At 42.0% G+C, this 26,581-nt stretch overlaps 1 protein-coding gene across 2 annotated transcripts in view; it reads left to right on the plus strand.

Annotated features, from left to right (window-relative positions):
* PPARG (peroxisome proliferator activated receptor gamma) overlaps positions 1 to 25,110 on the plus strand; it is a 59,643-nt gene extending 34,533 nt beyond the window's left edge. For both annotated transcript variants that reach the window (XM_069967085.1, XM_069967086.1), the window contains 5 exons: positions 5,622 to 5,791; positions 8,151 to 8,289; positions 20,204 to 20,403; positions 21,363 to 21,816; positions 24,364 to 25,110. In XM_069967085.1, coding sequence (XP_069823186.1) covers positions 5,622 to 5,791; positions 8,151 to 8,289; positions 20,204 to 20,403; positions 21,363 to 21,816; positions 24,364 to 24,611 — 1,211 coding nt within the window. In that variant the 3' untranslated portion in view covers positions 24,612 to 25,110. The remainder of the gene's footprint in view (positions 1 to 5,621; positions 5,792 to 8,150; positions 8,290 to 20,203; positions 20,404 to 21,362; positions 21,817 to 24,363) is intronic.
* The last annotated feature ends 1,471 nt before the right edge of the window (positions 25,111 to 26,581 follow it).

The raw sequence follows: 26,581 nt of genomic DNA on the forward strand, positions 1-26,581 counted from the left end.
TTGTATAACTTGTAATTTATTGATTGAAATCTCTGATGTTTCCATACTAAAGAGTCCAGTGTATTGAGTGACACCACCCACTGGACTCAGGGGCGTAGCTAATGTCTCCTGGGCCCTGGTGCGAGAGGCCAACTTGGGCCCCCCCCCCCCTCCTTTCACGACCAAGTGATGCTATTGTTGTGTGTGTGTGTATATATATATATTATATATATACACAGTGGTGCCTTGGATTATGAGCATAATTCGTTCCAGGACCGTGCTTGTAATCCAAATCCACTCTTAAACCAAAGCAAATTTTCCTATAAGAAATCATGTAAATGCAGACAATTGGTTCCACACCCCAAATATATTTATTATTCTGTACTGTACAGTAATGAAGAGGATGGGAAACACAAGGGTGGACAGAGACTGCAGGGAGTATGAAGGAATGAGCAGGGCAGATGTGGGCACATACATGCAGCACTCTCTGTCCGGGGAGAGAGGGGTTACAGCTATGGAGAGATTACCTCCACAGTCCTGTCCCCTGATGTAAGCCCCAGCCTGAAGGGGATCTGCTATGATTTGGAAGGTGTTTAGAGTACAGTGCTGTAGACCCCGCTATGCAGGCCATGCCCCTTCTCCACTCGCGCTCCCACCCAATACAGGAAGTTCTTAAACCAAAGCAATGCTCTTAAACCAAGTCACAATTTTGAAACACTGTGAGCTCTTCAACCAAAACGCTCTTAAACGAAGTTACTCTTAAACCAAGGTACCACTGTATATATATATATATATATATATATATATATATATATATATATATACATATATACACATACACACACACACACACACACACACCAAGACAGATATTACCTATTACTGCCATACTGTTACCGACCAAATCCTGTATACTGAGACCAATATTACCAGTAATACCAGTATATAGGGAGGAAACATTACCGCCACACCACAACCACTACCATCACCACCATATTGTTACTGACCAAATTCAGTATACTAAATCACCTCATCCAGTCATATAGAGGTGGCCCCAGCTCTACACAGGCTCTATACACCATATACATTACACTGCAGTTATATCAGGTGACTCACAGGAGACGTCTTTTCTGATCGGAGTTCTTTCCTTTTCATCATCTTCTCCATCCGTCCTGGGCCGTTATGAGAACTTCTCCGAGCCACGAATCCACAGAATCTGCCAGACAGACATATTAGTCTCCTCACTCTGGCACCATCCTCATCTATATACACACTGCACATCTGTATTGTCCCCTTTACACCCTCATTTAGTGGGTAGCCCTGACTCTATGTGACCTCCTAATAATATATGCCCCCCTCTGTGTATTCCCTCTCCCCCTATGTTGCCCCCCCAAATAGATGGCCTCCTCTACCCCCTCCCTTATAGATGGCCCCCTCTACCCCCTCCCTTATAGATGGCCCCCTCTACCCCCTCCCTTATAGATGGCCCCCTCTCTCCTCACCCTCCCTTATGGATGGTCCCCTCTCCCCCCACCCTCCCTTATGAATGGCCCCCTCTCCCCCCACCCTCCCTTATAGATGGTCCCCTTCCCCCCCCCCCTCCCTTATAGATGGTCCCCTTCCCCCCCCCTCCCTTATAGATGGTCCCCTTCCCCCCCCCCCTCCCTTATAGATGGTCCCCTTTCCCCCCCTCCCTTATAGATGGTCCCCTTCCTCCCTCCCTTTATAGATGGTCCCCTTCCTCCCTCCCTTTATAGATGGTCCCCTTCCTCCCTCCCTTATAGATGGTCCCCTTTCCCCCCCCCCCCCACCCTCATAGATGGCCCCCTCCTTTCCCCCCACCCTCATAAATGCCCCCCTCCTTCCCCCCCACCCTCATAGATGGCCCCCTCCTTTCCCCCCACCCTCATAGATGGCCCCCTCCTTTCCCCCCACCCTCATAGATGGCCCCCTCCTTTCCCCCCACCCTCATAGATGGCCCCCTCCTTTCCCCCCACCCTCATAGATGGCCCCCTCCTTTCCCCCCACCCTCATAGATGGCCCCCCCCTTTCCCCCCACCCTCATAGATGGCCCCCTCCTTTCCCCCCACCCTCATAGATGGCCCCCTCCTTTCCCCCCACCCTCATAGATGGCCCCCTCCTTTCCCCCCACCCTCATAGATGGCCCCCCTCCTTTCCCCCCACCCTCATAGATGGCCCCCTCCTTTCCCCCCACCCTCATAGATGGCCCCCTCCTTTCCCCCCACCCTCATAGATGGCCCCCTCCTTTCCCCCCACCCTCATAGATGTCCCCCTCTTTCCCCCCACCCTCATAGATGTCCCCCTCTTTCCCCCCACCCTCATAGATGGCCCCCTCCTTTCCCCCCACCCTCATAGATGGCCCCCTCCTTTCCCCCCACCCTCATAGATGGCCCCCTCCTTTCCCCCCACCCTCATAGATGCCCCCCTCCTTTCCCCCCACCCTCATAGATGGCCCCCTCCTTTCCCCCCACCCTCATAGATGTCCCCCTCTTTCCCCCCACCCTCATAGATGCCCCCCTCCTTTCCCCCCACCCTCATAGATGCCCCCCTCCTTTCCCCCCACCCTCATAGATGTCCCCCTCTTTCCCCCCACCCGTACAGGCTGATAAAAAAACAAAACTTAACTCACCTGACATCGCGCTCCCACGTTGATCCTCACTCCTTCGCCTTCGGTCTGTCCCCGACTGCTGCGCGGCTGCCGGGGGTGTCGCGTCTTATCCCCGGCAGCGCGCGCATCCCAGAACTCCCTGCGCGCCGGAAACCGGAAGTCAGGGCCCAAGGCGCGCAGGGAGTTCTGGGATGCGCGCGCTGCCGGGGGTAAGACGCGACACCCCCGGCAGCCGCGCAGAAGCCGGGGAAAGACGGAGCCGGACTCTTGTGACCGCAAGCAAAACAATGCTTGCGGTCACAAGAGTGATTGATCGGGGGGCCCCGCGGGCCCCCCTTGTGGCGGGCCCGGTCGCGGCGGCGACCCCCGCGACCACGGTGGCTACGCCACTGACTGGACTCCTTATCACACAATGAGCATGGGTTTTAATCAACAAGTTACAAGTTATACTGAATTGTGTCCCACAAAGTTTTATATAAATCTGCTCATTTCATCTTGCTCTATAACATCGTGGTGATAGATTCAATAGCATTGTCTAGGTCAGTGCTTCTCAAACTGTGAGGCGGGCCTCACCAGTGAGGCGCCCCCTAGTTGTTGGTGAGGCCCGGCTGGGGAGCCAGTTTTTACAAAAGTAACTATGATCTGCACAGTCCTTTTTCTGTTTGCAAAAATTTCCATTTTAACAACATTATTAATTTATTGTGTACTTGCTTTATTAGCATATAGAGCTTAGGAGATGGGTGAAAGGTAACCCTAGCATTATTTTCAGCTTTTAAATGGATTTTCACCACAGATGGTGAGGCCCAGGCGCCCTCTTGGTCAGTCTGGTGAGGCCCAGGCATTGCCTTGGTCTGTTGGGTGAGGCTACAGTAGAAAAAGCTTGAGAAGCACTGGTCTAGGTGATAGGTTCCCTTTAACCCCTCGACGACCCAGGAAGCATCCGTACTTCTTGGGTCGGGTAAGGGAGTTCAGAGAAGGAGGAAAAAATGAAAGCACAAATACAAACATTGGCCGTGCCATCAAAGGGTTAAATAACTGACAATCTCAGATCTCATAGGCAGGGAAGGATGCACAAATGATCAATAGATCATACACGCCACCCATTGCTGCCCTTAACCATCTGCCAATGATTTTTTCATGGTTCAACATGGTTAAAATAGTTGACAAACAAGTGTTTGCTCATTAGTTGACTAGTTGCTTCCTTCACCATAAGGGTCCATTTACACAGAAAGATTATCTGCCAAAGATTTGAAGCCAAAGCCAGGAATGTATTTGAAAAGAGGAAAAATCTCAGGCTTTCCTTTATGGCCTCATCTCTGTTTATAGTCTGTTTCTGGCTTTGGCTTCAAATCTTTGGCAGATAATCTTTCTGTGTAAATGGACCATTAAACAGGGCAATATTGTCTCGTTCAGACGATAATTATCTCATCCAAGGAGGCTCTAAGCAATTAACAGGGAAGAATGTGGAAACTGAATGGTCATTGTGGTTCATGAAAGCACATATCTAGACGGGATTGTTTTGTTGATCAAGTCTTTGTTAAAAACAACATATAATATTTAGTTTTCAGTTCCGAATATAAATTCTCATTTATATAATATTTTAGGCTCCATTGCTTGTTTACGTCATAATATCGGCAAAAATGTTCATATTTCCATACTCAAGGTCAGCCTATTAACTTTAATAGACCCAGTAATATTAAAACCCAGTCTTCCAGTCTACTATTTATTGTAGAGTCCCACAAAAAAGTGGTTGTCTAGGAAACAGACCAATTGTTGGCCCAAGAAGACGATGGTTAGTCCATTAATGTCACGGGGTCCACGGAGGTCCAAAAACTAGATGAGACCCAAAACTAGATGTGATTATTCTTTCCTTTATAATATATCTAGTAAAATTGCTGCATTTTCATTGTCTACCTAAATAATACCTGTGTCGCCCCAAACCATTGTTAGTTTGGTTAAAGCCATCTTCTTTGCATAGTGCCACAAGTATCATAAGTGTTAGCGCCATACTTAATAGCCCCCATACAAATTAGTGAAAAGTTGTCTTACACCACCAGTTTTAGTAGCACCTGCCAAAAGGGGCCACCTTGTTGTTTCCCTATTTATGTTCCAATACTCGGAACCAAGTGGGACTTAGGGGCTATCTATCAGGGTGGTGTGGTGCTCTCTCCCTATCATGGAGGCACCCCGTAGCAAGAGGCTAGAGATATCTGGCTATCCCGTGTTTTGAGACTCGCAACCGAGGCTCCACGGACTCATGTTTTGCACCTGCCAATAGTCTAATATGTATAGAGGTCGTCTGACTTTTATCTGTCAGGGGAGAGAAGGATTGGACATTTTGGGTTTCATCTACCCAACAATAAGCTGTCTCCAGAGTCCAGGCAAGCCGACCATTCATATGTAGGGGTGTACAGGGAGGATAGCTGTTGACTGAACTAATTTTATTTCGTCTGGGACAGCATAGTGTTTATCTGCTGGATACCACCTGGATTCTTTTCCCATAATCGGTAACTGATACTTTTACATGTGTTTTGTCTATTACGTTATATATTACGTTAATTGTAATTTTTATAGTATTATCATTAGTTATTTACATACAAACATTACCTGTGAAGGTGAGGAAAGTCACCTTGTATTGTTCTCTACTAGAGATGAGTGAACCGGGTTCGGGTTCGAGTCGATCCGAACCCGAACGTTCGGTATTTGATTAGCTGGGGCTGCTGAACTTGGATAAAGCTCTAAGGTTGTCTGGAAAACATGGATACAGCCAATGACTATATCCATGTTTTCCACATAGCCTTAGGACTTTATTCAAGTTCAGCAGCCACCGCTAATCAAATGCCGAAAGTTCGGGTTCGGATGGACTCGAGCATGCTCAAGGTTCGCTCATCTCTACCTTCTCATGTACACCATCCCACAAAATGGTTGTTCTTGTAAACAAATATATCTTATAGAGTGTGAAATTATACATGGTTTATTTTTTAATTATTTTTGTTTTTGTTTTTCACCTCAGACACAATAAAATTAGAGCCGCCATCTCCGCCTTACTATTCAGACAAGTCACATTCATTTAACAAATCTCAGGACGAAGCCTCCAACTCCTTCATTGCCATCGAGTGCCGAGTGTGTGGCGACAAAGCCTCGGGATTTCACTATGGGGTCCACGCATGTGAGGGCTGTAAGGTAATATGTTTGTGTTTTTTGTATTGTGATACTATTAGATGATTATATTATTAGAATTTTATTAGAAGCAGTATGCCAAAGTGCTGGTGTATTTATGATGAACAGCATCATGACTTAGGCCGTGCCCCCTTTTTGCATATGACATGCCCCTTTTCTGATAAGCTACACCCCTTGTTGGGTTATTTGCAGTTTTATGTTCTTTTAGGTGCACCTTGGTTAAAAAATGTGCACACCACAATTCTGCATTGAGGGAAAGAAATATGCAGCCTTAGTAATTCAGGACCAATGTATCAATTTTCCCTGGAGTCTCCCTTTAAATGTAGTGAAACACTACGTGTCTCTGGGATTGTTGACATGTAGTCACGTAATAATATTCTGTACCGTATTATTCAGCACTTTTTATTTACTACAGTCTCCTAATTTCATCTTCTTCCAATAACAAAGCTTAAGCTTGGGTGGTCCCAGTCCGGTGACCTCCTGTAATTCACCAAGGTTTTCTATTGTAAACAGTAGGAAAATTAAATGCGGCTCTATTACAGTGTTGATTGTGTCAGACAATGGCTGTGGGCAAGAAGGAGCACATAAAATACAGGAGAAATTCATCATATCCAATCTCTATATAGGCAGGACATATTAGCTAGTAAAATAGTGTGAGCTGTGTGAATGGCCATAATACAGGTTTGTGAGTTATATTATAAGGTATGGATGGACTAATAGGGAACACTAAAAGAATTTGAAGTTATATATACACAGCTATAAAAAAAACATTATTAATGCATAGACCACTAAAATTTTGGAGTCACCAAACAGGCCCTGTAGTAGTAGAGAACTATGCTGCTAGCAACTGGTTACTCTGTCTATGTTCTATCTTATGCCTCTATTATATATTCTGCATTCTGTTTGTTCTGTCCAAAATTCCTAAAATTTCTGTCGCTACATGGAAACTACCAAAAAGTCACTGTTGACACATTAGTTATTCTTAGTCTTTGAGTGTATTGAGATGTGTTGTTTTGTATGGATTATTACTTGGATTACTAGAGATGGGAGCAATTCAAGCAACTCGAGTTTATGAGCATAGTAAAGTATAAACTGTAGGGAACCTTATTCACTTTTTTGGGAGAATTTTCTAGACATGCTTTGTGACCTGTGCAGAGAAATGGCTGAGCTCTGAACATCACTTATTGTCAACTTCCCCATCCCATCATATAAGTGAACTGTACAGAACAGGAAGAGATGGCTTATTATAAAGCTTATGGGTCAGAATCATAAGACCCCATTTGGTAATACATTGCATCCCAAAACCACCACAATTCACAGTGAAACCTATGCGGCTTTGCTGTGCGGTATTTGGCTTTGTAGCACACTTCATGTGAACCTGATCTAATACGTAATCGTGTATACACATTTATACCTAACAAAAGTAGCATGTATCCATATGTTAGGCGATACTAATATTACAAAGTTTGTCTTGATATGATAGTCACAGGTTCACTTTAAGTTGATCTATCTCAGCTATTCACACAAGCAAAAATAAGATAAAGCTACAGCAACAATAAGACCTGTCAGCAGCAGTTAGCCTCTATGTTGACAGTTTCCATATAGCAGCAGGTATGCCCAAAACTAAAACCAAACTATAAAATAACTAAGGCTATGTTCACACTGTGTATGAGTCCGGACACATTTCGTATGCCGCCGTACATGTGCGGCTGAAACTACGGGCATGGGAAAAATCGACATGCGGCCGGATGCGTACAAACCGCGAACATACGCCCGTAGTACAGTTATGCTTCCCTAGCTTGCTTCGAAGCGATCTAAGGCAGGTCATTTACTTGGAAATCTTCGCCCTGCCCAATAAAACTCACAGAACCTTTTGGATCGAAAAATCAAGTTCAATTTGGCTGAAATACTGTAAGTACTTCGTACGGGACCGCATGGAAATCCACGGCCGTGAGTTGGAACATTTCCGTCCTCAAACAATGGTCTTGTTCATTTTTCACGGCGCCGCATACGATCCTGCCATAACTCATACGTAGTGTGCACTGTGCGGGCGTATATCGTATACTTTCAAGCGAACGCATCAACCTCAAAACGACGTGCGTATATTTGCGGTTCGCACTACGGCCGGACTCATACGCAGTGTGAACATATTAGGCTGAGTGTTCAAAAATAAAAAGCTCCCGGATTTTATATTTAGAGATGATTTAGTAGTAGAATTAAAATCTTACCTTCCTATTTCTCCTTCTGTCATATTATCGAGAGAAAAAAAAAAAAATTTGGATGAGAAACTTTTGTTACTTTTGTTTTGTTTTTGACACCAGAAACTGAAATAAGAAGACAATTTATCATTTTGTCTCTACAGGGATTTTTTAGAAGAACAATAAGATTGAAGTTAATTTATGAACGATGTGAACTCAATTGTCGCATTCACAAGAAAAGCCGGAACAAATGTCAGTACTGCAGGTTCCAGAAGTGTCTGTCGGTCGGGATGTCTCATAATGGTGAGTTTGGTGGTTTGATCCTCAGTAGGTTTTAGGGAGGGATGACACAAAGCTATATTCATTGTGTAATGGGAACAAAAGTACAAAAATTGTGTTCTTTTGGTAAGAATTGATAGTGGTCAGGGAATGAATGGCTCAGAAACAAACATAGCGCCCTTCCTGTTGGTGCTCTTTCTTAGGCTGGGTTCACACTACATTTTTGCATTCCACTTTTTTTTCAAAAACGGATCCATACAGATCAGGTTTTTTTTAACGTATACAAAAACATAATCAACCTCATTTTCGCCCATTAAAAGATATGGATCAGTTTTCTTTTATTATGAAAGTCAATGGAAACACTGATCAAAACGGATGCACCCAAATGCATCTGTTTTTTTCATCCGTTTTTCTGTAAAAAAAAATGGATGAAGAAAACGGATTGCAAAAATGCAGTGTGAACCCAGCCTTACCAGGTTGGCTGATTTATCCATAAATTAAAGTGTCCATCTTCGGAAAAAAAAATTGACGTTGCAGAGACACGTCAAAAGTTTTAATCGATTGGGGTCTTGATGCTCAGACCTCCATGATCATTAGATCGATCGCCTAGCTTGCTTTCATTTCCATCTCACTACACTATCCCATCACCATTATAAGTCTATGGACAGGGATGGCAGTGATCTAGGGAGTAAAGCGTTTGGTGGAGGTCTAAGCATCCAGACACCGACCAATTAAAACTTTTGCAACTTGTCCAAACTTTTTTCTATAGCCAGGGCCCCTTAGGTTTCCTTTCTCTTATATAACACAAATGCCTTGGTAGTTTTACATAATTTTGTCTCAGATTTTCACCTTGAACTTTTTCGCCTGCCGCCCAGGGAATTTTCTCTCCTTGCTTTAACTATTTCTAAAGGGACTCGTTTCTGCTCGAACGCAGAGAATGTGCTCAGAACAGAATGCGTCCGTGACAATACTTGCTAAGGCGTAAAAAACAGAGCCATTATGAAAGAGCCCACACCAGAATGGCCTGCTCCAAAAGAAGGAGACTGGCAGGAATTACCTCATTCCTTCATCTCATCGCTATGACAAGAAGGGAAACCGGTTGGGCCGCTCCACTGGACAATGCTTTTAAAATATAATTTAAGAGTTAATAGGAATATGTCGCAGACCTAGCAAGGATTGATGCTGTCACTATATCCCCTCCGAGCTGCTGACAGCACCAGATCAAGACTATTCCTTATCTGGTGAAAAACGATTAGCTATTACTCGATAGACAAGTTTACCGGCAATTATTCTGTCAGTGTCGATACCAGTCAGCACCTGCATTTCTCTCCCCATTGTCCCCACGTCTTACTTTTCATTCTTTGCCACAATTACATTAGGTCTCATGGATAAACCCTTTCAGGCTCCACCTATATTGGGCCTTAAGGATTTTTCAACTTATCATTATTCAAGAGTCATAAGAATATTTTTGTTTATTGATGTAGCTGAAAAGGGACTTGTTTTGTTTTTTTTGTAATTTTTTTTCTTTTTTACTTGCATTCTGCATTGGCAATATGTGAGGTACATACAAGTTCGATTTTATTAAAGTGCCTCTGTTGCTTAAAATTAAAAATTGGCATGTCACAAAGACATGTCAAATGTTTGGATCAGTTGGGGTCTGGGTGTTTAAATCAGGAGAAGCACTCGGTTACGTGCTTCAATTGCTGTCTTTTTTAGCGCTCTGCAGGAGACAGGCTCCATTGTAAGGGTGAACACCACGGAATACACACGGAGACTTCAAGCGGACTCTGCCGTGCGGCCTCCTTTTGAAGTCTTGCCCACCCCATAGACTCAATATTGGCGTATGATGGTTTATTTTTTCTATTTTTTTTTTTTTTGTAGTTTAGGCATTTTTGTGTGTACCAAGATGGCTGAACTTCCTTTTCCTCTGCCATCACATGATCTAGTTGCTGGACAAAGAGGGTACAAAAATGCCAGGAAAAGTCATACACACAGCAATGGCATTTTTGAGACATCCTGAATATTCTCATAGACGTCTATGGGAGAAAAACGCTACATTTTTCCACAAAAATGCCAAATCCTCAGCATGCTGCGTTTTGGAAAAAATGCCAAAGAGCCTCAAAAACGCCACCCCAAAAAAGTGTCATGTGTGTACGACAGATCACAAACTCCCATTGACCTCCAGATAACACTTGACCGCTGGTGTTTTTGTAAAAAAACAAACAAACAAAAAAAAGCCATGGCAAATTTTAAGGCAGTATACAACCAGCTTTAATGTTTTTTGTTTTTTTTCTTGTATTACCTCTAGAAAAAAAATAAATAAAACACTTTTTTAAAAAATATAATATTCTCTGGATAAGTATAGGCCATAACAAATGTGCATAAATTTCCCTTTAACATTTTATTACTTTTGCACAGCAAGATATATTTTATGGAAAAAAATATTGTTGTTAGGGTACTATTACACAGAACGATAATAGGCCGAACTGTCCCGATTCGGCCGATTATCGTTCTGTGTAATAAAGACAACGATCGGCCCATGATCGTTGTCATCAGCTGATCGTTGATATAGGTTCTGACATCTAATTGTCGGGCGCCGACCGCGCACCGCCGCGGCCAGTGATTGGCGGAGCGCCTGCCAGCTGAGACAGGCCACTCAGAAGCTGGAGCGTGTGGACCCAGGGAGAAGCACAGAGGAAGAGGAGCCCTGTAACCTGGAAAGGTAATGTATAACGTTTAAGCAAGGGCTGCAAGGACATCGGTAACGATGTCCCTGCAGCCCTTGTTAAACGATTATCGGGCCGTGTAATAGGCCCAGTAAACGAGCGCTGATCGTTATCGGGCCCCCATCGGCCCGTCTAATACCACCCTTTAGGCCCCATGCTGCCAGATCTCCTTCCAGAGAAGGGGCCCCTCCCCCTGCCAAACCTCTTAGATGCTATGGTCACTATTGGTCACTGTGGAATCTAAAGGGTTAAAATATAGACACCTGAGTGATCTCCAATCCTGGGAGTATGCTGCTGATCTGGTGAATAAAGGCCACATGGTCAGAAGCCTCTAATAGTAAGGTGTAGATCCTGTTCATAGAAATGAATAGGATCCATCTAAAGATCCTTTTCTTTATGTAAAAAAATAAACATCTGTGTGAACACAGCTCTATAGGCACGTGGTTGGTTTCAGGAGCCTAAGTCCATAGCTCCATATGCATTTCTTTCTTCGGCAGCTTGCTCACTTTTGTCATTGTGAAAAGCTTTGAAGTAGTAAGATAAATGATCTTCTTCTTCTATAGAGGGCAGCAGCCCATTGTCCTTATAGAACAGGGAGCCCATGAATCACAGTACAGCCCATATGTATGTGTTTGGACTGAAAGAATTCATTCACTTAGTAAATACTACAATCATTTCATCTCTAGAAATACATAGACAAACCTTGTGTAAATTATGGAGCAATATAGCAGAACTCTATGTACTTCTATATATGTCTACATACAGTATATACATTGTATTTATATACAATATATACTGTATTGGGAAAATGCGTTATTTATTAGGAACTCTGAACAATTTACTTTATAGGTAAAACTATGGGAGAAAAATGAGTCCTGTTTATTAGGCATCAGAAAAATATATGAGCTGTTTTCTTTCAGTGGACTATTTGAGGGGATTTTCTTGGCAGACTTTGTGAGACTTTTACTTAATGCCTTTAAAGGGGTACTCCAGCAAAGAATTTTTATCCTTTTAAATAAACTTGTGCCAGAAAGTGCTGGAAACTTGTAATTTACTTCTATGAAAAAATCTTCAGTCTTTCAGTACTTATCAGCTGCTGTATGTTCTGCAGAAAGTGGTTTATTCTCTCCAGTCTGGAAAGCAGGAGAAGTTTTCTATGGGAATTTGCTACTGCTCTGGATACTTCCTGTCACCGACAGAGGTGGCAGCAGAGAGCATTGTGTCAGACTGGAAGGAATACACCATGTCCTGCAGGACTTACAGCAGCCGATAAATACTGGAAGACTTAAATTTTTTTTAGTAGTACCGTATTTTCCGGCATATAAGACGACTTTTTAACCCTGAATAATCTTCTAGAAGTCAGGGGTGGTCTTATACGCCGGGTATGGTCACCCCATATGGTGGGGAAGCTCAAAAATGGCAGCATCCCCACCGTATGGAGCGACCTCTATAAAAAAAACAAATAGTTAACTCACCTGGGGCCCGTTTCCGGCCTCCGCACTCCTTTTGGCCCATTCCTGGCGCAGGCAGTGTGACGTACACTGACTGCGCCGGGGACCCCCAGGTGAGTTTTTTTTTAATTTAGTGGCAGTTAACCCCTGTCTGACCACAGCAGGTAACAATTGAGAGACTGAGATTCCTCATCTTTTCAAATCCATTCCTGGCTTTGGCTTACAAAAATCTGTCAGATAATCTGTTGGTGTAATAGGTCCCTTACTCTTGCCTTATGGTAAGGAGGTTGTTGAAAGATATGGTGCGTTTACACAGATTTATCTGACAGATTTTTTAAGCCAAAGCCAGGAACAGACTATAAACAGGGAACAGGTCATAAAGGAAAGGCTGAGATTTCTCCTCTTTTCAAATCCATTCCTGGCTTTGGTTTCCAAAATCTGTCAGATAAATCTTCCTGTGTAAACGCACCATTAGGCATGACATTTAAAGGAATGTTCTGCCTGTATTGGATGGGTATATAAATGTACATATATGCATGTATGTATTATGTGTATGTATGTATTTGAGTGGTTTTTTTTTGTATGTGCATGTACAGAAGTAATTGCATAAGTGTGAATCTCTCATCCTTAAAGAGGTTGTCTGTTAGGATAAGTTTTTATTAAAAGGGTTTAATATTAGCATTACTCACCGATCCCCCGCCACCATGTTCTGATGCCCACTGGGTCTTCCACTTCCTGGATTCATCTTGACACACAGGAATTGACAGAAAGTTTTCGTTCAGCCAATCAATAGCTGAGGCAAGTCACTGCCATGTCCTGTAATTGGCTGAGCAGGAATTTCCTGTATCAAGATTGGACCAAGAAGTAAAGATCAATGGGTGAGCTTCAGAACGGCAATAGTATGGCATTGGTAAGGTGAGTACTGTTTATTTATTTATTTTTTACTTTTTAAGGACAACTGCTTATTAGTGATGAGCGAATACTGTTTAATTGAATAGTAAGGTATTCGATAGTATAGAATATTATCGAATAGTATGCCGAATGTTCGATAAATATTCGATAATCCCCTTTCCCTAACCCTGAGGTGTCATTGTGGACTTGGTGACCTCCAAGTGGTCAAATAGATGTTTTTCAATAATCTAATACTTTTTCCCATAGACTTTAATGGGATCAAATATTCGATTGAATAGTCGAATATCAGGGAGATATTCGTACGAATATTGGAATATTTCACTATTCGCTCATCACTACTGCTTATAAAACAAGGTTTTTAAAAGGTCCATTCACATGTACAGAATTTACTGCAGATTTGATGTAGCAGGTGTCAATTAAACTAAATGATGAAACACAGCATCAAATCAACAACATCAAACATGTTGCAGGTCCTGTACGTATGAATGGTCCGTTAAAAGGGTTTTCCAATTAAAACTTACTTGTCCCCTATCCACAGGATAGGGGACAAGTAAGAGATTTCAGGGGTCTTACCTGTTCAAATATATGCAACCCATGAATGCGCTAGATTGTGGGGGACTGTTACTGAGTAACACTCAATTCCTGCACAAAGTGGGGGGTCCCAAGTAGGAGGCCATCATCTATGACACTAATATGCCCTAATTGTACACACAGACATGTTGTTATGATGGGAGACCCCTTATAATGGGAGTCCACGTATCCACTTATCATATATTACCATCCTCCTACTGCTAATAAGATCAGGTTTTGTACAACCCTATGAGGAAATGCTGAATGATGTATTTCTCCAGCAAACAAGGTGTGGACTTTATAAATGATTTTTTAGTTATGAATATTTTCTGTTTGCTTTTCCTCTAATTTTAGCGGGAATGAAGTGGTTGTGTCCCTATCAGTGTGAACAGCCCAGAAGGAATGTGCTGATAGCTGAACCTGTAATTCAGTGTTAATCGCTTAGTACATTGCACATTAGCATCATGCCAGGAGCAGAAATGGCCTCAGATAAAGGGGGATACCTTCAGCCGTCCTTTGTACCTGCAAAGATTCCAGCAGACTTTATGGAAAGAATATTAGGGTTTTTTTGTGGGTGCAGTTAAGTATATTATTATAGACAGGAGCATAAATGGCCATATAAGATTGTTCTACACTGACTGGTCTGCCATATATGATTGCTTTGTAAATGGGCAGAAAATTGTGATTTTTCAGGTTTTGCTAAAAATGTTTTTTAAAAAATGAAAAGAATCTATTATATCCCACAACACTAAACATATTGTCACCCCTGTCCCTATCCCCTGCTGGGTCCATAATCTAATATCCTTATTCCAAATATACAAAAGACATACAAACTCCATGTAGATGGAGCCCTGAGCCAGGATGTGCTGTGCTTTATTGCTACATACTGCCGATTGCATGGAGAAAGCCCACCCAATTCTTGGGCAATTACAACATTTCATTCTATCACTACCCTCTCCCCTGTACCTTCCTTTTCCCCCCACCCCCTTCTTTCCCCCCTCTCTCTTTTCACCTCCTGCTCTCTCTCTCCTTCTCACCCTCTCTTTCTGTCTTTTCCCATCTCTCTCTCTCTCTCCTCCCTCCTCCACACTCTCTCTCTCCTCCATACTCTCTCCCCTCCCCTCCCCTTCTCTTTCTCTCTCTCTCCTCCATTCTCTCTTCTCCCCCTCTTCCATTCTCTCTCTCTCCCTCTCTCTCTCCCCTGTATACTCTCTCTCCTTCTCTCTCTCTCTCTCTCTCTCTCTCCTCCATACTTTCTCCCCTCCCCTTCTCTCTCTCTCTCTCTCTCTCACACTCTCTCTCTCTCCTTCATTCTCTCTTCTTCCCCTCTCCCATTCTCTCTTTCCCCTTCCTTCTTTCTTTCTCTACTCCACTCTCTCTTCCTTCTCCCATTCTCTCTCTCTCCCCTTCTCTCTCTCCCCTCACCCATTTCTCTCTCTCTTGCCTTCTCATTATAAGTCTGCCCCTCTCCCCCCTGTCTCTCTCTGCTTCTCACCTTCCCTTCTCTCTCCCTGGCCTCACCCCCCCCCCCCTCCCCTCGTTCTCCATCTCTTTCTCCCTCCTACCCTTCACTCTCTTTCTTTCTTTCTCTGTCTAAAAAACAGAGAGGAACCACAGCAATCCAAGGTGATATAGGTGTATATTTACCCATGTGATAATAGTTTTAGCTGTACTTTTCCACCAATGACATATACTCAGTAACTCATATACTCATATACATAGCACCTGTGATCATTACAATAATCAATTCAAGCGAGTGCTGCCCTCCTGGGCTTTTATCTATCTAACATCCATCTATTCCATCTTTCTAAAAGCCAGATTACATCAGCCGATTATCGGTCATAAAAAACGATAATCGTTCGGTGTAAAAGCTCCTGTTAAAAGGCAACGATCAGCATGTCGGATGATATTTGTCTTTTAACATGTTGGAAAAAAACTAGAAAGATAGCGACAATATCGGCAATTGGCTCCCTGAACATTCTAAAGATTGTTTGGGGAGCCCCTCCTGCAGCTCCCCGCGGGCCCTGCGCTCTTAACCGCTCACTGTTGGCACGTGTAATAGCACCAGCAGCAAGCAGGGGTACAAGGAGCAAGCGAGTGCTGATCTGACAGAATGGCGCTCGCTTGCTCCTTCAGATTTCCCATGTCCCATGTAATAGGGACATTTCATTACATGATTACACTGCATTGTGCATGGTTATAAAAGACTGCCATCCTGAATGTTAGTAACTTTCCAGGTCCCTGTGGAAAAGATTAACAGATAGATAGATAGATAGATAGATAGATAGATAGATAGATAGACAGACAGACAGACAGACAGACAGACAGACAGACAGACAGATAGATAGATAGATAGATAGATAGATAGATAGATAGATTGATAGATTGATTCACCTTAGTGAATAAATCAAGGTCACTTTATGCTTTTCACATTATTAGAAGAAAAATACGATTTCACCACTAGGGGGCTCTGATAAACTTTTTGTCTGTTTCGCTTGCATATGATATTAGAAAAAAAAAATCTGTATACTATCTTAGGTAACATGGCAGCATTTCTGTAGTTAAACAAATGTAGAGGCAAGTCCCAATTAAATCTTTATGCATTTTGGAGCAGAATACACTAAAGGGGTATTTCTGCTAATAATATTTATTTCTTTTTTAACTTTAACTTTATAACTTAATGTAATTTATAATATAATAACTTTATAATATAATGTAATTTATTTATATACAGCTTTATATTAGTATGGGTTGATGACTATGTTGGGACCTGCGAGGCTGCACATGCCCTGGTCCTGACACAGATAGATAGCACTGCTGCATTCAGATCCTGAGCCTCCTCTGCTGTCTGTTCTAATGAATATCAGCATTAGAATAGATATTAGCATTGGGGGAAGCTGTCTGTGTCAGAAGTGCTGCAGTTGTGCAGTTATCCCACTCGCTCTGCTTCACCTGCAGTGCTACTGACACAAACAGCTTTCCCAATACTAATCCTAACTGTATTGATCCTGGGACAGCTTGCTAGATCAAATACACAGAGGCTTTGGGGGATTGGCATAGAAGAGGCTGGTGCAGCCACATGAATAATACCATGGTGGAGAAGGCTGTGGTAGGGGGTAACACTTCTTTTATCTATAGCAGCACAATTGGTTGGGCAAGAGCTGGGGAGCAAACTGACCTCTTGGAGGATTTGTGGTCGGGCTTACAGTCCTCCAGGGCCCAAGGAGCAAATCCTGCAGGTGTTCATCTGTTGAATATGCAGGTTTCTACTAAGTGTAAATATAACCACTAAGTTTGTTTCACCCTAAAAGTGACAGTAACCCCTAAGTTCATATGTCTATGTGGGAGTAGAATACTTGTTTTGCCCCAGTAAGTATCCCTGGCAGGTGCAGATTAGAAGGAGCCTTCTGTGCATCCTATATGACAATGCTGGGTAACATGTTGTGTATGTGCGGTTCCCGTTCCGGTATTGGGTTTTGTGTGGCATTTTGTTTATTACATGCCGCAGATCATGCCACGACCCATACAAGAGACGTCTCTGGCAGCGGTCCTGAGCTGTAAGAAAATAATCTTGTTTTCTACTGCGGCTATTGCAACAACATTGTCAAATGACCGATAAATCATAAGACACTTGTGGAGATCACATTTTTCGGGCTGGCAGTTCATATTGTCTTTAAAGGAAACGTTTCCTGTTTGTTTAAGAGCTCTTGGCGAGGTCATTCATATCATTCCAGGTTACCAAATGTCATATTACTAAAACAATAGGATGCAGTTCTATCAGTTTTATGGCAGCTGCTCTCACAAATATAGCGGTCCGCGGTGACAACAATTCTCAGGGTATTTCTAAGCGTTAGCAGCCCGAGCCAATAAGGTCTCTGCTTAGATTTTCTAAACTAACCGGCTTCCTGGCTTTATGCAGCACCGTTATTATTTAGCTTTATAAGTCATCTCTAATTTTTTTGTTTTAATTTTTTTCAAATCTTTTAAATCCTTTTTTTTTTAACCATTTTTGTTAATCAAGTCACCCTGAGTAGTTGTTGCCCATTTGCCACCACATCCACCTATTTGTGTGTCTAAAGTTCACTAGATATATAGGCTTCTGCAAAAGCAAATGGTAGACTAACACCGACCATATTATTTATTTCTGATCCAGCTTATCATATATATATATATATATATATATATATATATTATATATATATATATATATTTATTTATTTATTTATTTTTTTATTTTTTATTTACCTATTATTACTTGTATGTTCTTTATTTAATAAGCTGTAATACAAGAGGCAACACCAATATATCTTATTCTACTAGTCAGCAAAATGTAACACTGAACATAAAACCAACATAATATAGCTAACTATAAGTATATAAGGAAAGAACATACCAAAAACTGACAGTGCTTTCTAAATCTCCAGCAACAGCGCCCTCTAGTGGCCCAAGACTATAATTTAACGCATAACGTTAGACAATAGTACTTACTTCTATATGTCAATCATCAACATGTTGTTGTGCTAGTAGATAGTTGTCATTTTTTCAAGTCAAAGTCATAAAAATATACCCAAGTAATGCTGAGCAAATCATAAAATGTGTGAAAAACATGGTGGATTAAGTCATAAAACACCAAAATACACCTGTACGTCCTTAGGGCAATTATCATCCAAATTACTGGCAGCATAAAAATATTTCAAACAAAGGTTGAATGTCTGATTTTCTTTTTTATTTATTTTTCACTTTTTATGGAAAATACCTTCTTTTTTTTTTTTTTTTTTTTTTTAAAGAGGTCAGCATTGAAAATACATTTACAATAATGCCCAATTGAGAACTACTAAAGAAATATGTACAGTGCAATAAATAGTTAAAATTTCTATACATTTAGAAAACACTGCCCACTATCATTCCTAAATACCTGACACTTCCAACCTGCCCCTATAGCATAAAGTACGATATTGATGTGAAACATTTTTTATGCAATGGTTGCAGGGAGTTGCGGCACAGTGAGTGCTCATTCACATGAATGGGTTGTCTGGGTAATTCAGCATAGGACAGGTCCTCCAGAGTAATAAATACTTATATTAGAATTGTGGAGAAGCGACCCTTCCTCCAGCCCCATTTACTTAGATTTGTGTAATAGGGTGTATGATACTGGGTCTTCCAAATGGATAACCCCTTTAAGGAGAAAATGGATTTTCTAAGGTGACGAGTCTGGTGATACTGGAATGGTAAACACCATTACATGAGACATAAGAAGCCAGTGAACTCGTGTCATGGACCCTCTTTTTTGGATGGATTTATTATGTATACTTTTTATACCAGTATCTACTTACACAATAATATCCCAAAGGATTTCACCAACTGGTTACACTTAAAGGGGCATCCTGGTCTATTAGGGGGATTGCATATAGCTAGGATATGGACCACTTGATGACCAGTGTGGGTCCAGCCTTTGGGAGCTGAGAGTAAAGAGGCCACAGTGCTGGTTCAGTCTCTTCATTGTCTTTACCTTTGCTTACTTGCACAGCAGCACTCCTGACCACCTTGCTTTGCAGAGAATTGCAACTAACCCCATGCACTTCAATGGAACTCTGCTGTTGTGCAGGTAAAGAGAGTCCGAAATGTGCCATCATTTCAGGAGAATACACCCCTACGGCATAGGTAATAAGTGTCTAATAAGTGGGGATTAGGGATGACCACAACTTGAACATGTCATAGGCTGTATCCATGTTTTTACGGACTCCTTAGGGCTGCATCCAACTTCTTCAGCCACCGGAATTCAAATGCAAACTGCACTCATCTCTATTGGGGATCCACCTGCTAGGTCTCCCACCAATCACTGCTCATGCTCACTGCCACTCCATTGACTCTATGGACAAAAGTCCTTTGTTCTCATAATCATTGGGGGATACCAGTGGTTGGACCCCCACATATCAGCTAGTTATCACCTATTTTATAGCTAAAATTTAATCTTGGGATAATCCCAATGTATTGTATTCTACCATTTCTATTTTATGAAACTGATCAGATTTCTCTTTTATCAGCTATCTATACCTATAATAAAGGAAAACCTATAAAATGTAAAGATGGAAGCCAACTAAGTTCAATAAATTTATGTTCTGCATGAGATATTGCGCAACCCAACACACCTTAGAATGTGCTGCGCCACATATATTGCATGTTTTATGACACCACAGTCTTGTTTTACCACCATATGGTGACTCTCCATAATGTTAATAATAATCTCAGTCCCACTAACACAAAAAAATCTGTTTTCAGCTATCAGGTTTGGACGGATGCCCCAGGCTGAGAAGGAGAAGCTTTTGGCTGAAATTTCCAGTGACATCGACCAGCTAAATCCAGAATGCGCCGATCAACGAGTCCTGGCCAAGCACTTGTATGACTCATATCTCAAGTCCTTCCCTTTAACAAAAGCTAAGGCCAGAGCCATACTGACGGGAAGGACGACAGACAAATCAGTGAGTAGGAGTTATGAGTGTAAATGATTTACTATGATTGTATCCTCTACTGTTGTAAGATTTGTCCGGAATCTTTTTCGGAAGGTTATTTTCCTTTTTATATAACAATTACAGTACGTGTTTGGGATATTCATGTGCAGGAAAAAATACAGCATATATTCTTGGATAAGGCCATGTATTATCTGGGGCTTATAGTTTAAAGGAAAAATCTGGTGAAAATAAAAAATCCAGTGCAGGCAATGCAGGGGGAAACATAATAAATAAAGTATACTTACCCATCTCCATACCCCCACAGTGCTGTATTGCTGCCCCCAGACCCCCGCAATGTTCTACCTCCTGCAACGTCACGACCTGGCTGATGAATTGCCCTGTCAGTGATGGGACAGGACACTGCAACCCATCAGCCGGTCATGATGTACCTGGAAGCCTGGGGGAATTGAGATCCGGTGGGTGTCAAGACTTCCCCTCTTCCAACACCAACTAAATAAAAATTAAGAAAAAACATCAGACAGCAGTGAGATCTGAGAGGCAGAGAAGGAGGTACAGTAATACCCGTAGGATACAAGGGTGGCCTGACGGGTGAAAGAGGTGTGTTTTTCTGGGTACAGCGACGCTCTATCTTATCTCTTTTTTCCATTCCCCGTACGCAGCTTGTTCTGCTCCTCATATGGTTGCCGCATACAGCAGGGATGCGACCGTTTTTTTATCTCCCCCACCGTATATGGCGACCGCGATTCCAAAGTTTTTCAGCACCCACCCTATAAAACGACAACCAGCATATAAGACAACCCCTGACTTTTGAAAGGATTTTCCTGAATTAAAAACTAGTCCTATATGCAAGAAAATACTGTAAGTCAAGTAAAAACATATTTATTAGGACATTTATATATCTAAATAGATAAAGAAGAAGCGCTCTGTGGACATATGAATAACGCATCCTCTCTGTCTTCTTCTTCTAGCCTGTGGTCATCTACGATATGAACTCATTGATGATGGGAGAGGATCAAATCAAGTCCCATTACTTGACTTCACCGTATATAGAGCAAAACAAGGAAGTTGCAATTCGCATTTTCCAGAGATGTCAGTCCCGGTCGGTGGAAGCTGTTCGGGAGATCACCGAATTTGCCAAAAGCATTCCAGGATTTGTCAGTCTTGACCTAAATGACCAAGTAACTCTCCTGAAGTACGGTGTCCATGAGATCATATTTACAATGCTGGCCTCTCTCATGAATAAAGATGGTGTTCTCATCGCTGAAGGACAAGGATTCATGACCCGGGAGTTTCTGAAGAGCTTGAGAAAACCATTTGGTGATTTTATGGAGCCCAAGTTTGAATTTGCTGTAAGATTTAATGCACTAGAATTGGATGACAGTGACCTCGCCATCTTCATAGCTGTTATCATACTTAGTGGAGGTAAGATATGTTCTGTGCCAGCAGGTGTTTTTTTCTGGGTAGTTATAGCGTGGCATCATGCCCAGCTATACTTGGGTAATGGGTAGATTTTATGAGGTATGACTTCAGTGCTGGGCACAGAGAGAGAATTTGTTAAAGTGTAACCATCCAGTAAACGTCAGATGAAAGCAATGTCATTTCAGGATAAGTTTGCTAGGTGTACTTCTGTGCAGGTGTAGAGAGTACTAGAGCAGCAAGTTCAAACCGGGCTCCTTTATGGAGAATTAGATAGTGAAGGATATGGGTGTTTTCAAATTATAGTCTATAAAATATTCTCATTTTATTATGTATCATAATATTGGAAGCACATTTCATTAGTTTGAAAGGGTATTTCCATCTGAAGACATTAACGTGGGAATCCCAGTGCATAAACTCTACTGATCCCACCAATGTTCAGGGGTCCCCTTGAGAATGAACAGAGGAGTGACCAGGCAAGTGTGCTGCACCTGGTGGGGGTCCCAGTGCTCTAACAAACCCCATTGGTCAGCTTCATATTCCTTATCCTATGGATAAGAATAACTTCTTCAGATGGGAATACCCTTCAAATTGGAACAAATTTGAAGATGTCCGCAACCGTTTGCAGGTGATAAAATGCTACCATTACTGAATATAATGTAAAGCCAAGTACTGCAAAGAGCGTAGAGTCACTATTTATACTTTAATTAGAAAATAATATTATATAATATATCTATTAATATAACTTGAACAGTAGTGTAAGTAGCCTATGTCAAGTTTCTCATCATAGTACCATGTTGTAATAATGCTGTGACATCCCTGGGGCCACTAATGCACAATAGTATTTACAACTGGCAAACACCTTGAATGGGCCCTGAGCGCCACATGTGGCTCCACAGTCCTTGGTTGAGGAATATTGGTTTAGGTCATGGTTACCTTGGTGTATGGCTGGACTATTACTTTTTACAGAATTAGGCTATGTTCACACTGCGTACGAGTCCGGCCGCATTTTGTACGCCGCCGTACATGTGCGGCTGAAACTACGGGAGTGGAAAAAATAGACATGCGGCCGGATGCGTACGAACCGCGAACATACGCCAGTAGTACAGTTATGCTTCCTAGCTTGTTTCGAAGCTATCTCAGGCAGGTCATTTACTTGGAAATCTTCGCCCAGCCCCGTAAACCACACAGAACCTTTTGGATCAAAAAATCAAGTTCAATTTGGCTGAAATAAGTACTCGGGTCGTGAGTTTTAACATTTCCGTCCTCAAACAATGGTCGTGTTCATTTTTCACGGCGCCGTATACGATCCGGCCGTAAGCTCATACGTAGTGTGCATTGTGCGGGCGTATATCATATACTTTCAAGTGAACGCATCAACCTCAAAACGGCGTGCGTATATTCGCGGTTCGCACTACGGCCGGAAACATATGCAGTGTGAAGATAGCCTTAAAGTGGATTAGCAAGTATATATAATAGCCTGTGCTTGTTTAAGGGCCGTATTAGACTACCTGATCACTTGAGTAAATAAACGCCAATCTGCTAAATCAGCGCTAATTTACTGAGCCTTTTACACGACTCGATTATCGTGCAGCAAGGGCTGTATATATATTGTTAGCAATGCCCGTGCAGTCGTTGCAGTACAAATTAAATAATAAAGTTTACTTTATTTACAAATGCGTCTATGCATCGATGGCCCGCTCAGCCCATAACTGGCCGTGGCGCTGTCACATCTCGGCCAGTGATTGGCTGCAGTGAACAGGGACCAGAGAAACAAGCCAGGAGGACACCAGGGAGTGTGGACAGGCAAGGATCATCTTTATTATTTTCTTTACACTTTCATGAGCTGTTGGCCGTGCATCACTATTACACTTAGCAGCTGCCGGCCAGCTAATGATTTTATAAAATGTCCGATTATCGCGCTCCTCGGTGGATCTTTGTCTTTATTAGCCTGAGCAATATCTTTCTGATTCTGCCTGATTTGGCAAATTATCACCCTGTTTATTAGGGCTATAATATTCCTGTGTATGGGGATGATAGGAGAGATAACTGTTGGCTGAACGATCATTGGGCAATTATTAAAAGTGTATAGACAGCTTTTTACGGAACCCATTGTCTCTGAAATGTGAGGAGGGTGAGCACAGGTGGACATGGATCATATGTAGAGATGAGCGAACCTGGAGCATGCTCGAGTCGATCGGAACCCGAACTTTCGGCATTTGATTAGTGGTGGCTGCTGAAGTTGGATAAAGCGCTAAGGCTATGTGTAAAACATGGATATAGTCATTGGCTGTATCCATGTTTTCCAGACAACCTTAGAGCTTTATCCAACTTCAGCAGCCCCAGCTACTCAAATACCGAAAGTTCGGGTTCGGATGGACTCGAACCCGAACGTGGTTCGCTCATCTCTAATCATGTCATTAGATTTATCATTTTCTATTGCATTTATTTTTATTGCTCTTACAGTACACTATAATGACTTTTATGGCCATCAATATCAGTATCAGACCAATTGCTTTGGACTAATTGCCATTCATCTCCTTCTTCTTCCAGATCGGCCCGGATTATTGAATGTGAAGCCAATAGAAGATATTCAGGACACTATGCTACAGGCCCTTGAACTACAACTTAAAATGAACCACCCGGACTCTGCTCAGCTCTTTGCTAAACTTCTCCAAAAGATGACGGACCTTAGACAAGTTGTCACAGAGCATGTCCAGTATTTGCAACTTCTAAGGAAAACAGAGGCGGAAATGAGCCTCCATCCACTCCTGCAAGAGATCTACAAGGACTTATATTAACATTTCATCCAAAGCGGAAATAGATGTTCCAGGACTTCATCAAATACTATCTGCAAGGACTTGTTTCCGCACAAGTCTCCGAGCAGTTGATAAGGATAGATGCGCCCACTGCACCTACATTATTACCCTATATTCATCCACCACTAAAAGACTTGTGCGGAATCTCCACCCACATCTCCAAGAGATCTACAAGGACTTGTCCTGGCCGCCAATCACACCTGCCACTCATCTACAACCACAAGTATTCTGGGAACCTCGGCCCGTACTGAACCACCACCACTCCTGCAAGAGATCTACAGGGTCCTGTACTGAACTAACCTTTTCTAATTATGTATTTTTACAATTTGCACTATTTTATGAGGGAAACAGTAACAGCAGATACATTACTGTGATAAAGCCTTAAAAAGACGCAAAGCTTTCATATAACTGGTCTATTTTATGCAACTGGTTTATAAAGCACATGTACAATTACTTTTAATATTAAAATATTTTACGAAAATGTGGATACTTGTTATTTTTGCCATCTAGCATCACAGTATAGACCTATGATAGCTATCTTTTATGCTTGTGATAGCTTACCTTTTTCCTAGTGCATAAATGCTTAGCCAAACGTTCATGTTTATGGACAAGAGATGAGCGGACCCGGGTTTGTACAAACCCCAACCATCGGGATTTGAATCCTGCTCTCTTGCAAATCTGTGGGGAAGGTGAAGACAGACCAATCCCCGCTTGGAAAACAGGGATACAGCCTATGACCAGACTATGACCTTGACCTGGTTCACTCATCTCTAGTATGGACAGAAGAAAGTGTAACAGTCCACCAAGAGCTGTTAAAGATATATATATTATATATATATATATATATATATATATATATATAGGCCCTTTTAAAAGGTCCATATAAAACAAACAGATCCCAAAGTGACTATGATAATCTAGGGGAAACCTGGCAGTAAGTGTGCAACTTCCCTCCAGCTCCCCCTCAAGGGAAACTAGGCATTACACAGTGATATTTCTTTATAACCCCTCTATATTCCTGTGACTAGATAAGGATTCTCAAAAGAAGACCATTATTAAATCAAAATAATAATAATAATTTTATTTGTATAGTACTATTTTAGGCCTAGCTTCACAACGCTAGAAAGTCCACCTTCATTAATAGGAGAGTATCCTGGTAAGAAGACCAGCAATTTTTTTTTTTAATAAAGTATTGTATTGCCCCCCCCAAAAGTTATATAAATCACCAATATACACTTATTTCGGGAAATACACATAAAGTGCTTTTTTCCCTGCACTTACTACTGCATCAAGGCTTCACTTCCTGGATAAAATGGTGATGTCACTTCCTGGATAACATGGTGATGTCACTTCCTGGATAACATGGTGATGTCACGACCCGACTCCCAGAGCTGTGCGGGCTGTGACTCTTGGAGAGGATGATGACAGAGGGATTCTTAGTGTCCCTTCAGTGCCCTGTTTCCCTCAGTGTCCTCCTGCCATCATCTTCTCCCGCAGCCACAGCCAGCACAGATCTGGGATTTGGGTCGTGACATCACCATGTTATCCGGGAAGTGACATCACCATTTTATCCAGGAAGTGACATCACCATGTAATGACATCCCCATTTTATCCAGGAAGTGAAGCCTTGATGCAGTAGTAAGTGCAGGGAAAAAAAGCACTTTATAAGCATTTCCCGTAATAAGTGTATATTGGTGATTTGTATAACTTTTGGGGGACAATACAATAATTTAATTTAAAAAATTTCACCACTAAATAGGCTCATAAGGCCTAGGGTTAGTTGTAATTTGACCTTTTATAACCACTACATTTCTTATAATTCTAGTAAGGAACAAACTAAATTTCTGTGAAGACCAGACATTGCTTTAGATAGTCATTGGATAATTCAGTAATTAGTTCTATAATATACACATTATTAGATAGATTATTGGTGATATCATTTAGAACAGTGC

Source organism: Dendropsophus ebraccatus, chromosome 4 (assembly GCF_027789765.1).
Source record: "Dendropsophus ebraccatus isolate aDenEbr1 chromosome 4, aDenEbr1.pat, whole genome shotgun sequence".
Taxonomy (NCBI): Eukaryota; Metazoa; Chordata; class Amphibia; order Anura; family Hylidae; genus Dendropsophus; species Dendropsophus ebraccatus.